This window comes from Mytilus edulis, chromosome 1 (genome assembly GCF_963676685.1).
Source record: "Mytilus edulis chromosome 1, xbMytEdul2.2, whole genome shotgun sequence".
In the NCBI taxonomy this organism is placed as follows: Eukaryota; Metazoa; Mollusca; class Bivalvia; order Mytilida; family Mytilidae; genus Mytilus; species Mytilus edulis.
In genome coordinates, this window is record NC_092344.1 from 60336331 (window position 1) to 60353746 (window position 17416).

A 17416-nucleotide genomic window follows, 5' to 3' on the forward strand; every position below is an offset into this window, starting at 1 on the left:
GGCACTTTCTTCTTTGTCCTTTTTATAAATACATTCCTTGCTTGGCACTTGCTTCTTTGTCCTTTTTATAAATACATACCTTCCTTGGCACTTTCTTCTTTGTCCTTTTTATAAATACATTCCTTCCTTGGCATTCTTTGTCCTTTTTATAAATACATACCTTCCTTGGCACTTGCTTCTTTGTCCTTTTTATAAATACATACCTTCCTTGGCAGTTGCTTCTTTGTCCTTTTTATAAATACATACCTTCCTTTGCACTTTCTTCTTTGTCCTTTTTATAAATACATTCCTTGCTTGGCACTTGCTTCTTTGTCCTTTTTATAAATACATACCTTCCTTGGCACTTTCTTCTTTGTCCTTTTTATAAATACATTCCTTCCTTGGCATTCTTTGTCCTTTTTATAAATACATACCTTCTTTGGCACTTGCTTCTTTGTCCTTTTTATAAATACATACCTTCCTTGGCCCTTTCTTCTTTGTCCTTTTTATAAATACATACCTTCCTTTGCACTTTCTTCTTTGTCCTTTTTATAAATACATACCTTCCTTGGCACTTTCTTCTTTGTCCTTTTTATAAAAACATTCCTTCCTGGCACTTGCTTCTTTGTCCTTTTTATAAATACATACCTTCCTTGGCATTATTTGTCCTTTTTATAAATACATACCTTCCTTGGCACTTTCTACTTTGTCCTTTTTATAAATAAATTCCTTGCTTGGCACTTGCCTCTTTGTCCTTTTTATAAATACATACCTTCCTTGGCACTTTCTTCTTTGTCCTTTTTATAAATACATTCCTTCCTTGGCATTCTTTGTCCTTTTTATAAATACATACCTTCCTTGGCACTTGCTGCTTTGTCCATTTATAAATACATACCTTCCTTGGCACTTTCTTCTTTGTCCTTTTTATAAATACATTCCTTCCTTGGCATTCTTTGTCCTTTTTATAAATACATACCTTCCTTGGCACTTGCTGCTTTGTCCATTTTTAAATACATACCTTCCTTGGCACTTTCTTCTTTGTCCTTTTTATAAATTATACATACCTTCCTTGGCACTTTCTTCTTTGTCCTTTTTATAAATACATACCTTCCTTGGCACTTTCTTCTTTGTCCTTTTTATAAATACATTCCTTCCTTGGCAGTTGCTTCTTTGTCCTTTTTATAAATAGATCTACATACCTTCCTTACCACTTGCTTCTTTGTCCTTTTTATAAATACATACCTTCCTTTGCACTTGCTTCTTTGTCCTTTTTATAAATACACACCTTTCTTTGCACTTTCTTCTTTGTCCTTTTTATAAATACATTCCTTCCTTGCCTCTTGCTTCTTTGTCCTTTTTATAAATACATACCTTCCTTGGCACTTTCTTCTTTGTCCTTTTTATAAATACATTCCTTCCTTGGCACTTGCTTGGCACTTGCTTCTTTGTCCTTTTTATAAATACATACCTTCCTTGGCATTCTTTGTCCTTTTTATAAATACATACCTTCCTTGGCACTTTCTTCTTTGTCCTTTTTATAAATACATTCCTTCCTTGGCACTTGCTTGGCACTTGCTTCTTTGTCCTTTTTATAAATACATACCTTCCTTGGCATTCTTTGTCCTTTTTATAAATACATACCTTCCTTGGCACTTTCTTCTTTGTCCTTTTTATAAATACATACCTTCCTTGGCATTTTCTTCTTTGTCCTTTTTATAAATACATACCTTCCTTGGCACTTTCTTCTTTGTCCTTTTTATAAATACATACCTTTTTTGGCATTTTTTGTCATTTTTATAAATACATACCTTTCTTGGCACTTGCTTCTTTGTCCTTTTTATAAATACATACCTTCCTTGGCATTCTTTGTCCTTTTTATAAATACATACCTTCCTTGGCATTCTTTGTCCTTTTTATAAATACATACCTTCCTTGGCATTCTTTGTCCTTTTTATAAATACATACCTTCCTTGGCATTCTTTGTCCTTTTTATAAATACATACCTTCCTTGACACTTTCTTCTTTGTCCTTTTTATAAATACATACCTTCCTTGGCACTTTCTTCTTTGTCCTTTTTATAAATACATACCTTCCTTGGCACTTTCTTCTTTGTCCTTTTTATAAATACATTCCTTCCTTGGCAGTTGCTTCTTTGTCCTTTTTATAAATACATACCTTAATTGGCACTTTCTTCTTTGTCCTTTTTATAAATACATTCCTTGCTTGGCACTTGCTTCTTTGTCCTTTTTATAAATACATACCTTCCTTGGCACTTTCTTCTTTGTCCTTTTTATAAATACATTCCTTGCTTGGCACTTGCTTCTTTGTCCTTTTTATAAATACATACCTTCCTTGGCACTTTCTTCTTTGTCCTTTTTATAAATACATTCCTTCCTTGGCATTCTTTGTCCTTTTTATAAATACATACCTTCTTTGGCACTTGCTTCTTTGTCCTTTTTATAAATACATACCTTCCTTGGCCCTTTCTTCTTTGTCCTTTTTATAAATACATACCTTCCTTTGCACTTTCTTCTTTGTCCTTTTTATAAATACATACCTTCCTTGGCACTTTCTTCTTTGTCCTTTTTATAAAAACATTCCTTCCTTGGCACTTGCTTCTTTGTCCTTTTTATAAATACATACCTTCCTTGGCATTATTTGTCCTTTTTATAAATACATACCTTCCTTGGCACTTTCTACTTTGTCCTTTTTATAAATACATTCCTTGCTTGGCACTTGCCTCTTTGTCCTTTTTATAAATACATACCTTCCTTGGCACTTTCTTCTTTGTCCTTTTTATAAATACATTCCTTCCTTGGCATTCTTTGTCCTTTTTATAAATACATACCTTCCTTGGCACTTGCTGCTTTGTCCATTTATAAATACATACCTTCCTTGGCACTTTCTTCTTTGTCCTTTTTATAAATACATTCCTTCCTTGGCATTCTTTGTCCTTTTTATAAATACATACCTTCCTTGGCACTTGCTGCTTTGTCCATTTTTAAATACATACCTTCCTTGGCACTTTCTTCTTTGTCCTTTTTATAAATTATACATACCTTCCTTGGCACTTTCTTCTTTGTCCTTTTTATAAATACATACCTTCCTTGGCACTTTCTTCTTTGTCCTTTTTATAAATACATTCCTTCCTTGGCAGTTGCTTCTTTGTCCTTTTTATAAATAGATCTACATACCTTCCTTACCACTTGCTTCTTTGTCCTTTTTATAAATACATACCTTCCTTTGCACTTGCTTCTTTGTCCTTTTTATAAATACACACCTTTCTTTGCACTTTCTTCTTTGTCCTTTTTATAAATACATTCCTTCCTTGCCTCTTGCTTCTTTGTCCTTTTTATAAATACATACCCTTCCTTGCCACTTGCTTCTTTGTTTTTACTTGATTCATGTAAGTGGTGACTATGCAATCATGATGTTCACTCATTTCATCTTGAACTGGTATTGTTTTCAATGCTTGGCGTGTTAGTTGTTATTTCTAGGTCTAAGTAAATATGAAAAAGAAGATGTGGTATGATTGCCAATAAGACAACTCTCTACAAGATACCAAAATGACACCGAAATTAACATCTATAGGTCATCGTATGGCCTTCAACGATGAACAAAGCCCATGCCGCATAAAAGGTCCCGCTATGTCAATGTAAAACACTTCAAACGTGAAAATGTGAAAACTAATGGCCTCATTTATACTTTTAAAAAATGAGCAAAAAACAACATGCAACATACAAACATACGAAATCCACTGAACCACAGGCTCCTGACTTGGGACAGACAAATACATTAATAATGTGACGGGGTTAAACATGTTAGCGGGATTCCAACCCTCCTCTAACCTCGGACAGTGGTAACCGTATAATAGTACAATACAAGAACGAACTATACAAATCTGTTGAAAAAGGCTTTACTCATACTTGTACATCCCAACAACAAAAAGACACTAGGAACAGATCTAAGAGTACTCGCAGATAACTGACAGCAGCTTGTTCAAAGCCACTAACAACTAATAAAAAAAAAAACATGCATCTAAGACTAAATTATTAATCCGTACACATCTAACATCCAATGGATTAGTGTAAAGACGTCATAAACAGCCACAGAAAAACATGACCTTGTGCAATGCCAAGATACATGTATCGACATTTGGTATATCTATGAATGTGTATATGTATTGATCCATTCTAAATTTCCGGGCACGGTTAACAACATTTCCGTAAAAATGAGGATGTGCTATCCCGTGTCAAATAAGAAAAATCGTCCCTTTTGTAGTAAATAATATTGTAGAGTTTTCTGTGTAAGGCCGAAATATCTAAATTTAGGAAAGGACATTTACTACCGTTAAAATTTGATTTATTTAAAGAAAGTTTCTTGGGGTTAATTACAGCAGTATACTGAGAAAATTCTTGATTATCTAACGAAAAGAATATCATCACGATAACGGTGAGTGTTGTTGAATTTGACAATTAAATTCAATTTCGACGGGTCTTTACTGAGTATAGTCATAAACTGTGATTCCTAACAGTACAAAACAAGTCTGATATTAAAGGGGCGCAATAATTGCCCATAGGGATACCTACAAGCTGTCGATAAACACTGTTGCCGAAACGTACGTAAATATTATCAAGGAGAAAATTAACAGCTTCAATCATCTCATCACACATCCAGTAAGTATATCTATCATATTTACCTTTCTCATTAGAGAAGAAGGCTTGAAATGAGTTGCAGCAAATATATTTACATTCAGATTTACCAAGGAGGTTATATTCCCTCCTTGGGTTTACCAAACGACCATTTAATTAAATAGGAAAACTTTTGTTTGATAAGATAGTGTGGAAGTGTAGTGTAAAGAATAGAAAAATCCAAACTGTAAACAGAATCAAAAGGACCATCAAAAGCACGTAGTTTATCTAAATCATCAAAAAATATTTTACACTTCAAAAATAGTTTATTCCACTATGTTCATATATTTTATTACAATAGTTTATGATAAGCTTTTTACTAGTAGTATAGTTAATGAAGTTGTTAAAGCACCGTAAGATTAGTTGTAGAACATTTACTAGAGGCCGGTCTAAGTATGTCTGATATGTTATCTTGACGTGTTGATGGCTTTTTGTTTTGCTGCTTAGATAAAAACTTTCATCAATTGTTTCTATAAACTTTTCATTGATGCCCATACTTATAGTTTGATTTTCTTACTGGTGAGTTGCTGTATTCCTCTGTTTTAAATTTTATGTTTGGGATGTTGAAATCACCAGTTGGTACAAAGTTTGGTAGTTGTTTGAATGTATTAGCCGAGAAGCGATGTGTTTAAGCTTTCTATGAATCTATAGTGTTGGATGGTGGTCTATAATATGAGTGCCAATGAGACAACTCTCAATCCAAGTCACAATTTGCAACAGTTAACCATTATGGGTCAAATATGGTCTTTAACATAGAGCCTTGGCTCACAACAAACAGCAAACTAAAGAGGACCCAAAACAATGACTTGTGTAAAAACAATCCAACAGGATAAACCAGGTTTAATCCATTTAAAAAAAAAAACCAACAACAAACGACAACCGGTGAACAGATTCCTGACTTGGGACATGCGAAACAAATAGCGGATCAAATATCAGAAAGAAAACTATAACCTTGGACAAAATGTCACTAAATGAGGTACTTAAAGAATTTCGTAGGTTAAACATGTTGCGACTGATTTTTTTGTTCAAACTGATTTAACTTAAACAAATGCGTGGACTCAACTTTTTAAATGACATAAGTTCGAATATTTGAACCAAATTCTTATGAAAAGTCAATAAATTAGACAGTTAATATACAGCAAAAAAATGCCGTTTCCCCCCTAAAATCATGCAACTTTGAAAAAAGTATATTATTTCCAAATAATTTTTCTCCAAAATTAGAGCATTCCAAACAATATTTTCTACAAATATCCGCGTGTGTTTATCTTTTAAAACAAACAAGTAAGGTATGTCTATCCAAAGGATATAAATGTTAAACAGAAAAGTAATTTTTGGTAAATGTCTAAAATTTCGACTCCAATTATTACTTTGTATCACATGAAGGTATTTTTTTTTATTACCTATACACATTGACAAGTTGAAAACTAGCTTGTATGCAAATTTTCGTTAACAAAATCGACATGGGATCAAAACTAGTGTATGCCACTAAAACAATGAAATAAGGAAGGTATTGTTCCTTGCCAATGACTGTTGTGTCGAAGATATACCGAAGCTTATTTGGCGGCTGCGATTGGCGTCAGCTTTTTTTTTATAAATTGAAGTTTGTGTTATGCATAATACATTGTACGAGTTAAACTGAGTTCTACATTTGTAAAACATATAATTTAAACATTAGTAAAGCATACAATGCTCAAGTCATTTTAGCGTGCTCTTTTTTCCAATTAAATTGGGGCGATATAAGATCTATTTTCCTTTATCAATGTAATAAAATACCAAAAAGGCAATGCCTAATAAACATGTCAAGGAATATCCAAGCATGCAACGCGATTCTTTGTCCTACAACGTCACTATTAGGATCTTGGAAACGTCCACTTTTGATTTGCATCTTACTGCAAGTAAGCTGTACCAAAAGATCATCATCCCCCACCATGGGAGCTATGCTGACAAAATTAAACTGTTGTAAAAATTGCAGGAAATCGAACAAGGTTCACCCAACAAGGATATCAACTAACTTTGTTTTGGGTGAACCGTCACGACAAGAAGATCGAACTTCAATCGATATAATCAAAGACTTAACAGACACTGGATTTATTACACAGAAGACAGGAGGTGTTAAATTTTCTGTAGACTTATTTAATACCGGTCATGAATCAAAAACACCAAGACGTCTTCCGGCCTTAGTTTGTCCGGAAAAACAAAAACTTAAAAAAACAGACACCACGTTAAAACAAGGTAAATGTTTTGTACGCATTATTTATCACATTTTCTGTATGTTTTACTCAATATATTAACCAATGTAGAAATTCATTGACTGAGTTGACAGTTTCCTTTTGAACTTTAATTCATAACCCTCATATGTCATGAGTAAATTGTCAATAAAAACATAATTTGAATTGAAAGTAATAGGCTATGGATATATATTTGTAATGACACATACATGCAATGTAATTATTCACCTTGCTTTACTTTTCAGGAAACAATATCCAATATGACAGAGAAGAGAAAGACTTAATGACGGAAATAAGGAGAAACGGGGCACTAGCTGAAAAGGGTAATGTTTAAATACAAAAAGATTGAAAATTTGTAGACAAATATACAAAACGTTTAAATAGCAAAACGCCATCAACAGATTAATAGCCGTTTGTAAATAAGTATGCGTGAAACACAGGTCATGTAAATGATCTTTAAACTGTACACAATGCATTTAAAATGTATCATGTAGATACATGTACTTCATAAAGAGTAAGACGTGATCAAGCAGATTTGTTTGTTTTTTGTTTTTTTGTTGTTTTTTTTGGGGGGGGGTGATGATAAAGGACAATAAAGTTTCTGTGCTCTGTTTTACGCATATATACAACGATATTTACTTATTTGGGTTGATAGTTACATTTCTGTGTTCTTTTTATGCATGATATACATATTTATTTACTTATTCGTTAACTCGAATAATTTAAGCCCTTTCCGTGTCCGATTTTCTCCCACACGAGAGATGTAGCCTTCGTAGATCAGCGGAATATAACGACTGAATTATTCGGGTTACTTATTCGTGTAAACTATATTTTATCTTAAAGTTCTGACATGTGAAATAAACTATAGGCTTGAGTATGTGAATATTAGAAACAGAAAGAGTACATTGTTTATATTAGTTAATTTATTTATTTCCTTATCATTCCTTTTTTTTTTCTTTTGTAAAATATTGAATTACCGGAAATTATGCATTCCCTTTTCATAGGTAATACTGCAAGGAAGAGCGAAGAGCGAAGAAAAGAGGTGATTGCGAGAAGAGACGCAATCATAAAAAGAAAAATTAGGAAGACAGAGGAAAAACTCAGAAAAGATGCCGAACGAACAGAACAGATGAAGAAAGGAAATCAGAATGCTAAAATAGTTGAAAATAGCGAAGAAGTTACCGCCGTTGCGGGAGACAATCCTCCAATAGTATCCATGTAAATAACAATTGTATGAAATAAATATCTTTTTTTTTTGTATATACTAGATAGATATTTGTCTTATCTATGAAAGAAATGGTCATTCATCTTTAGTGGGCAATAACTGCAGTCCAAGAAGATGTGTGTTCTTGACTGTAAAACATAATTGTTGCTTTTCAATAGGCCGGTAATCTCGTTAGAAATGATTGTTCTGATTGTGGGTATATATATATATAAAAAAAAAAATGTGGTATGATTGCCAATGAGAAAACTCTATTCAATTCTACAAGAATTCGTCTGAGAATAGATTTCTGTAAATCATAATTGTTGCTTTTCGGCATCTTTTCTGAGTTTTGCCTCTGCCTTCCTAATTTTTCTTTTTATGGTTGTGTCTCTTCTCGCAATCACCTCTTTTCTTCGCTCTTCCTTGCAGTATTACCTATGAAAAAGAAATACACAATTTCCGGTAATTCAATATTTCACAAATGAAAAAAAAAATAGAATGATAAGGAAATAAATAAATAAACTAATATCAGCAATGTACACTTTCCATTTCTTTCTTTATATAGCTGTTTAAATAGACAACCTTGCTCTATACCCTGTGTTCTATTTCTAATCGGCAATGTTAGTTGGTAGTTAGGGGTAAAACTCAATACACCATTGATGATTATTACCAAGTTTGGTTTAGTTTGACCCATTAGTTTTAGAGGAAACGATTTTTTTTATATAAAAGGTTAAATGACGATGATGCCGACGAGCTATTGGTCAGGACAGCAGAAAATTTTTAGGTTTTATCAATTCACCTAGGAGTTCGGTATTTGTGCTTTACTTTTTTGCTCATTTTGAAGGCCACAGTTAAGTTGCTTATTTCAACGTCCTTCTGTTTCTTGTAATTGTATCTTTGCGAATCATACCAAATTTCCTTTTATTTACTATACAAGATTCAAGAACATAAAAATAACACCATCAATATTCAATATGTTGAGCAAGACAATCAGGAAGAATATACCGTCCTTGTTCCATTAGTGGTAAAAGTTAGTCATGCAGAAGACAATCTGACGACAGACTCATGATAACTGGACGAAGACATGTGTTAAGACTATTGAACGGTCTAGCAGCACTCTAACAACAAATCAAAGGCACCAAACAAAAGACGGGTGAACTTGTAAAAACGTTTAAGTTTAATTTGACAAGCTGATCAAGTTACAATTACAAATGTCTGTATGAGACCGTTCCTTATATAGTTCTACCAACGTGACTTAAATTTAGAAAGAATGTTGTTTGTTTCTACCTTTAAAAGGTTCTAACTTTTAAATAGCCAAAAGTGGTATTTAAGTAAATCATAAAATGTGGTCATTACTTTTGCTCCCATAGTTAAGCATTGAAGTTCATTTAGTACATAACTATAAAAGTCTATCAACTGACCACAACACGATGACCACCTGCCAGAGTATGTATAAATGTCATAAATATGTACATAAAAAGTCACGTTGTAGAATATAATATTTTCCGCGAGTTAAACTTTGATACTTATTATAAAATTATTGTCCGTTCGTATATAGATTATTTGAACTTTTAAGACTACACAGTGTTTCACATGACAAACTGACGAAGACATGACAAAATAAATAAACGAAAAAAACCCGAAAAATTCTATAAATACAACACAGAAAACTCAAGTCAAAGCCCGGGTGATATCAAGTGCTCTGGAAGGGTAACAGATCCTGATCATAGGCGGATCCAAAGGGGGGGGGGGGGGGCGGGCCCCCCTATTTCGTGGGGGGAATTTGGTTGGTTGATTATATAGGGAATCATTGAAGCATGACTGGAGCGGGCCCCCCTTAGGAAAAGTTCTGGATCCGCCACTGCTGATGATTGTGGTCACGATAATTGGAACTTATCCGTCGTGATCTGTGAAACGTGCAGATTATCAATCAACCAACTCGTGATGGCGTTCGTAAAATTTTCGAAGGAATTGTTTTATAGATTCTTAATATGTTTTTGTCATCATGACTATCACTAAATACAAATTTGTAATTTGAGAACCAAGAATAAATTCCTGCCGAGTCATAAGACTCATATGTAAAACATATAGTAGAAGAAACTGGTATGGATTCGGACACTTTGGAAACATATTCCTCACAAAAGATAACTAAAAATATAAGAGAACAAATACAATTAAAATTGAAGCATATTTATGAAAAACTAGTAAATGATAAATTATCAGATATAGAGGATAACGAGTTTGCTGTTATCCTCTATATCTAGTCATTATTTATAAACATGTAAAAATAAATAATACAGAAGAAAAATATTTAACATGCTCTAAACTTGAATTCAGAAAACTGATAACAAAATTTAGATTAAGTGACCATAATTTATTAATAGAAAAGAGAAGAAAGATTATGCAAAAACTGTAAACAAATTGAAGATGAAATTGATCTGAAAAAAAAAATCAAATATTTTGATTTATTGTTTACTAAAAGTCCAATGGCAAATATTTCATGCAATTTAACAAGAAACAGAAACATAAATTGCTTAGCATACGATGTAAGATGTTTCAGAACTGTAAAAGCTTTTAAACACATAAATAAATTCTAAATTGGTTTCCATGATAAAAAAAATAAACTGCTTAGGGCCCATCATGGTGATCGTTCTTTAAATGCATCCAGAAATATTAAAAGCCATCCGTAAAAATAAGTCTGTCAGGCGTCAGATCGAGTAATCTCGGACTAGGTTGAATGTTTAAGGTTGTTTACAACTTTGGAATTATCATAAAAGGTGTAACAATTCATCTGCATGTCTCGTAACCTGATATGGCTATGTAGAGGTCATCACATGCGTGCAATTATTAACCTCTTTTAGTCTTTAAAACATACTAGAACACACCCGCGAAATCGCGGGCATTCAGAGCGGAGTTAGAAGTATGTAAAGTGTTGTTAGAAGTTTTATACCTCCTCCTTCATTTCCAAAATTCCCAATTTTTGGTTTTCTATCAATTTCAATATGCACATACATTTAGTATGTTATGAACATTTAAGTAAGGAGCCTGTAGTTCGGTGGTTGTCGTTTGTTTGTGTGTTACATATTTGTTTTTCGTTATGTTTTAATGAATGGAGAATTTCAGAAAAGGTATCAAAAGTTCACATGAATAATTTTAGCGCTTATCTGTATATTACTATAATATGAGGAAGGCGCTACCTTAAATGCCAGCTTTATACCAAGACAATGTCCTATATATATTGATTGGTTGTTGGTTGCTTAATCATGTTAATGTCCAGTGGCAAATATTTCATGCATGTTCAGGGCGAATGTCCTAGGCTACATTAACATATAGTTTTTGTCTAAAATAAAATAAAAAGTTTTGGTAGGAGATGCAAACAAAATAATGTGTTTTAATTAATTTATCAGTAATTTGTGCATTTTTCCTACAATGTGTACTCCTTGATAATGTTGACGTCAGTATAATGATCAAGAAAATGTATTTGGTAAGTATATTCACAATTGACATGCGCCAGTGCGTGTCAAAAGGATTTTTTTTCCAAAAATTGCACTTGATTTTTTTCTCTCACAGAAACACATGAGTTATTTGGTAAATAAAACACTTGAAGTTGTCTTGTTTGAAACTTTCAGTAATCATGGTAATCAAAATTTAGTTTTAAGCCTTTTTGAATGTTTCACTGATTGCGTGATAATTTTAACAGAAAATGTACAAAACACTTGATATAAAAATTGCACTATCTGCAGAATTATTGATAACTTTCCTTACTATTCACAAGGACATATATTCTAAGATATTGTCCATGCTATTCTGATCTGAGTTTTTATTCATACATATACTGGCAAGGCTGGTGCTGTTCCAAGTTGTCTTCTTTTTCTGCTTCTTGAGAAGTATTTGTTTAACCTGTTCAGTCACTATAAAGTGTTACAATTCTTATTTAGACGCAACACATAAATAGTGACCAAAAAGGTACTGGTTTCACATGAGAGAAGCTAGAAAGAAAAAAATCTACACATTTTCAATATTTTTTTGTAGGACTATCATATAAAATTTGTAGTTAGAGACTGCTGCTGAATAGAAATGTTTGGGTTCAACTGATACCTGTTTTCAAATTAGTCCATATTGAAGTTTGAAGGGTCCAAAATTAAAATATGCTTGATTTCAACTGACATAAAAAATTTGGTGTTTTTTATATGCTAAATATACATATGTACCGTGGTCGTATCAGGCTGTGCATGGCAAAGCATTTTAATGCCTTTGGGTTTGTACTTTTTTTGTTTTGGTCCTAAAAATAAATGTGTAGTTGTGAAGTTATTAACATGAGAGTACCCAATTTGCAAATTACACCTATATTGTCAGTTTTTTCACCAACTTTTTTTTATGAACCATTCTGTGCTTATTTTGTAGACTATCCTTGTTTACAATATAGTTACAGTAATACACCAATTTAATTTTGAGTCTATGTATGTAGAGTCATAGAGAAATAGGTTTGAACTGACCTCTAAACAATCCATGATTCTGTAATGTGGTCAGTACCAAAATTCCATACATGATTACATGTTTAATTTCAAATCCTTAAAACTGGAATATAAACAGATGTTTTGTTTTATTTCTTCAGATATTTGAACAATTTGACATTATTCCATGCTTCAAATATTATTTTTTGAAGAAAAGGATGCTAGTAACAAAGCCTTTTATAGCTGACTATGCTGTATGGACTTTGCTCATTGTTGAAGGCTGTACTGTGACCTATAGTTGCTAATTTCTGTGTTATTTTGGTCTCTTGTGGACAGTTGTCTCATTGGCAATCATACCACATCTTCTTTTTTATAATTAATTTGCTCTTTTTAAACATATGATAATTATATAACTTCACATGTTAGGTGAAAAAAAGCTTGAAAGATTTCTGCAGCTTTTTTTGTTGGATACATGTAGGTGCAATTTGGTTACTGAGTGCAACTTTGGTACTCAGATGTTATATAACCAAAGTGTGTATTGCTAAATAGGTTGAAATGTGAACCTAATAGTGATATGGTGATACTTAAAGTACTTGGTAGATTGAAAATGTTATGATCAGGTTTAAACTGACCCATAAAATATACAGGCCACTGCTGCAGATTGAATTTTAAAGGATGTAGCCCACATACTTGCAAGTAACATGCCCTGTATATACCTATCAAAGTCATGGTATTCTCATGGGTTATCATAATAACTCCATCTTCCCATAAAATCTAATTTTGGACAATATGGGAGCATACAATATATACAGTACTAAATGTACTACTCAGACTCAAGTCTCATTTTTTTTTATTAAACTTAGAGAGAGAAAACAAAACAGTGTCCATCTCCTGGGACTTTATAAGGTAGATATCTGATATGTGACATAACCAATGAAAAGATTTGTTGAGAGTTCAGTTTGTACAGAATTAGAAGATTGTGAATTATTTGAATATTTCTTTTTTGTTTTAAACTTTTGTTAAGTTTTGAATTAGGCTGTGAGCTACCATAGGCGAATCCAGGGGGGGGGGGGGCTTTCATGGGAAAAAACTTGATTATATAGGGCATGACTGGAGCCCCCCCCCCCCCAGCCCCCATGGGGGGGGGGGCCCTTTCATGGGAAAAAACTTAATTATATAGGCATGACTGGAGCCCCACCCCCACCCTTTTCTTTTCAGGTCAGTCAGTGAGTCAGCGGGGCCCCCTTGACAAGTTCTGTATTCGCCACTGGCAACATGAATAACCGTGATCACATTCAACAGTACAGGGGCGGATGCAGGAATTTTCGAAAGGGGGGGTGCTAACCCAGGGCACCCAGGGCAAAGGGGGGGGGGGGGTGCAAAACATATGTCCCGATACAAATGCATTGATCGGCAAAAATAAAGGGGGGGTGCGCACCCCCGGAACCCCCTGGATCCGCCACTGCAGTATAACCAACGTCATTATCACTGTTCTTCCTTGATGTGGGGAATTATGCGGCAGATGAACACAAGTATAGTCATGGTCAACCAGTGCACCGGAGTTAACCCCGCATGCCGCATGGCAAAAAAATCGAAATGTATTGCTTGCGGAGGTTTTTTTCTGTGTTCCCATGGCTGGACGGAACTTTTACCCTAAATATGTTATCAAAATATGATTCTGAGACTTTTAAATGAAGTACCTGTGATTATTTAGGTAATTTGTTTTGACCTCACTCATATTATGGAAAGTCAAAGCAGACGACCCAAACATGGCGTCAAATTTTGTTGTCCTAACTTCGGTAATTTCCGTGGTCATGGTGGTACAATAAAATTTAAATTAACTACACAAGTTGCGAAAATATCTGAATTCTTGTTTTTGTAAACAAATAAAAATTCATGTCGTATTTAACATTGAAATATTCCGATCTGTCCCGTTTTTTCAAGTTCGCGTTGAAACGTTAAATTCGGCCGCCATTAAAAAAAAATCATCGTACGAGATTGAACGAGAGTGACGAAACTTTTCAGATGGGTCGTGTAGAGAGAGTTATCGTTCTTTATTCCAAAACGATGCTTCTACCATAAGTGCCAGCTAAAGCTGGCATAATATGAGGATGGCGCTACCTTAAATGCCAGCTTTATACTAAGACAATGTCCTATGTTTTGATTAGTTGTTGGCTGTTTAACGTCCAGTGGCAAATATCTCATGCATGTTCAGAACAAATGTCCTAGGTTACATGTCTAAAATGAAATTATAAGTTCAGATAGAAAATGTTTAGGGAACGAACATTGAACTTGAAAAGGCATGAGGGGTTATGGTATTTTTCCTGAAAAAATATTCTGGTTCATAAATTGATGAATAAAAAATCTGTTCAAGCATAGGACAAAAAAAATGTTTTTAATCCAGATCTTCACCAAAAATGATTTTATCTTTCAGATATATATGCAAATTAAATTTAACTTTTATATATATCTTAAAACATAAAAACTTCCCAAACTTCCCAAACCGCACATGTAAGTCTGTACATAACTCGAATAATTCAAGCCCTTTCCGTGTCCGATTTTCTCCCACACGAGGGATAATGTAGCCTTCGTAGATCAGCGGAATATAACGACTGAATTATTCGGGTTAGTCTGTACACAGTAGTTTTTTAGGTGATAATAAAGGCCGTATAATAATTAGGCCGTATTTGCCAATTTGTTATGATAAACATTAATACTAGTGTTAAATTTTGACCAAATAATTTTAGTTGAAGGGCTTCGTTAAAAAAAATCTGACTCAAATAAAATACAATTGTGTTTCTGATCATCTTCAGTTTGTGAGTTGTATATGTTCTACATCAACTTCTTGTTCTAATTCAGAGTCAGCTTTATGTCTTTTTTTGCAAATATTTTTTGTATAACATGCACATGATGTAGCTTACTTTTCAAGTTTTTATATGACAGCAAAATAAAATTGAGAATGGAAATCGGAAATATAAGCATGTAAAAAATTTGCTGAATGATGTCATAGTTGTTTTCAAGTAGACACATTGGTTTCAAGACAATAACTTGAGTATAAGTGAATGGATCTCTATGAAATTTTACTAGAAGATTCAATACACAAAAGGAAGATTATAATTGATTTTGGGGTTATAGTACATCATTATTGGGGGTGGTTTTTTTTCTTCAAAATTTTGAGTTTTTCTTCCAAAAATTACCTTATTTACATTAATTATACTCATCTAGTATAATATTATATAGATTCAACAAATACTGATTTGGCAGGAGATGCACTCAAAATAGGGTGTTTTAAATATTTTATCTGTAGTTTTTCCTATGATTTGTACTTCTTGATAATCATGATAATGTTGATGTGAGTATCATGATAAAGAAAATATATTTGGTAACTGTAAGTATATATTCACAATTGACATGCACCGGAGCAGGAAAAGGATCTTCTGTCCCTTTATTTCCAAAAATGCACATGATTTTTTTTCACAGAAACACAAGTTATTTGGTAAATAAAACATGTGTCAATGTTTGAAACTTTCAGCAATAAAAATTCAGTATAGCTTGTTTGAATGTTTCACTGATTGTATGAAAATTTTAACAGCAATGTACAAAACACTTGATAAAATTGCATTATCTGCAGAATTGTTGATAACTTTCCTCACAATAAATTCACAAGGACATAGAACTAACACATTGCCCATGCTATTCTGATCTGAGTTTTATACATACATATACTGGCATGGCTGTGCTGTTTCAAGTTGTCTTCTTTTTCTGTTTCCTAAGAAGTATTTGTTTAACCTGTTCAGTCACTATAAAGTGTTACAATTCTTATTTAGACGCAACACATAAATAGTGACCAAAAAGGTACTGCTTTCACATGAGAGGAGCTAGAAAAAAAATTAAATGTACACATTTTCAATAGTTTGTAGGACTTACTATCATATGAAATTAAGGAGATATGTACATGTAGTTCGAGACTTCTGCTGAATAGAAATATGTGGGTCTACCTGATTCCTGTTTTCAAATTAGTCCATATTGAAGGATCCGAAAGTAAAATATGTTTGATTTCAACTGACATAAAACAAAAATGGTGTTATTTATATGCTCAATATACATCTGCGGTCGTATCAGGCTGTGCATGGCAAAGCATTTTATTGCCTTTAGGTTTGTACTTTTTTTTTTTGGTCATGAAAATAAATTTTTAAGTCTGTTGTGAAGTTGCTAACATGAGAATACTCTAATTTTACCTAAATTGTTAGTTTTTTTTACCCAACTTTTTTATGTACCAGACAAAAGTTTATTCTGTGCTTATTTTGTAGACTTCCCTTGTTTACAATAGAGTTACACCAATTTAATTTTGAGTCCATGTAGAGTCATTGAAAAATGAGTTTGAAATTACATCCAAACAATCCATGATCCTGTAATGAGACCAGTACCCAAATTCCATACATCATTACATGTATGGTTAATTTCAAATCCTTTAAACTGGGATATAAACAGAGATTTTGTTTTATTTCATGCTGTAACTATTATTTTTGGAAGAAAAGGATATTCATGGTAACACATCTAATTTGCTCATTTTATTGAAACCCAATTGAACCTTTCCATAGATTCACCTGATAGTGACCTGTCCATTTAAACTTTTTGCAGTTCTATTGTCCCATTGAACAAATACAACAGGTATTGTTCTCTGTATAGTTTGGTAGGCACTTAAAGTTAACCATCGAGAGACGTTAACCACCGAGAGTCGGTTTTTAGACCCGCCCAGTGCACCTAAGCACGCCTACTTTTGGAGCTCTTTAGTATGAAGATAAGAAAAATATACGAAATTACGGAACTGTATACCCTGTTTTATCCTTGTTGTTGGTG

The 17416-nt window shown here is 33.2% G+C and overlaps 1 protein-coding gene across 1 annotated transcript; it reads left to right on the forward strand.

The window, feature by feature from the left end:
- Positions 1–6557: 6557 nt before the first annotated feature.
- Positions 6558–8162, forward strand: LOC139519746 (uncharacterized). The gene is made up of 3 exons (XM_071312000.1): positions 6558–6902; positions 7144–7221; positions 7903–8162. The coding sequence occupies exons 1-3, from the start codon at positions 6599–6601 to the stop codon at positions 8118–8120; spliced, it is 600 nt and encodes a 199-aa protein (XP_071168101.1). The 5' UTR covers positions 6558–6598; the 3' UTR covers positions 8121–8162.
- Positions 8163–17416: the final 9254 nt, after the last annotated feature.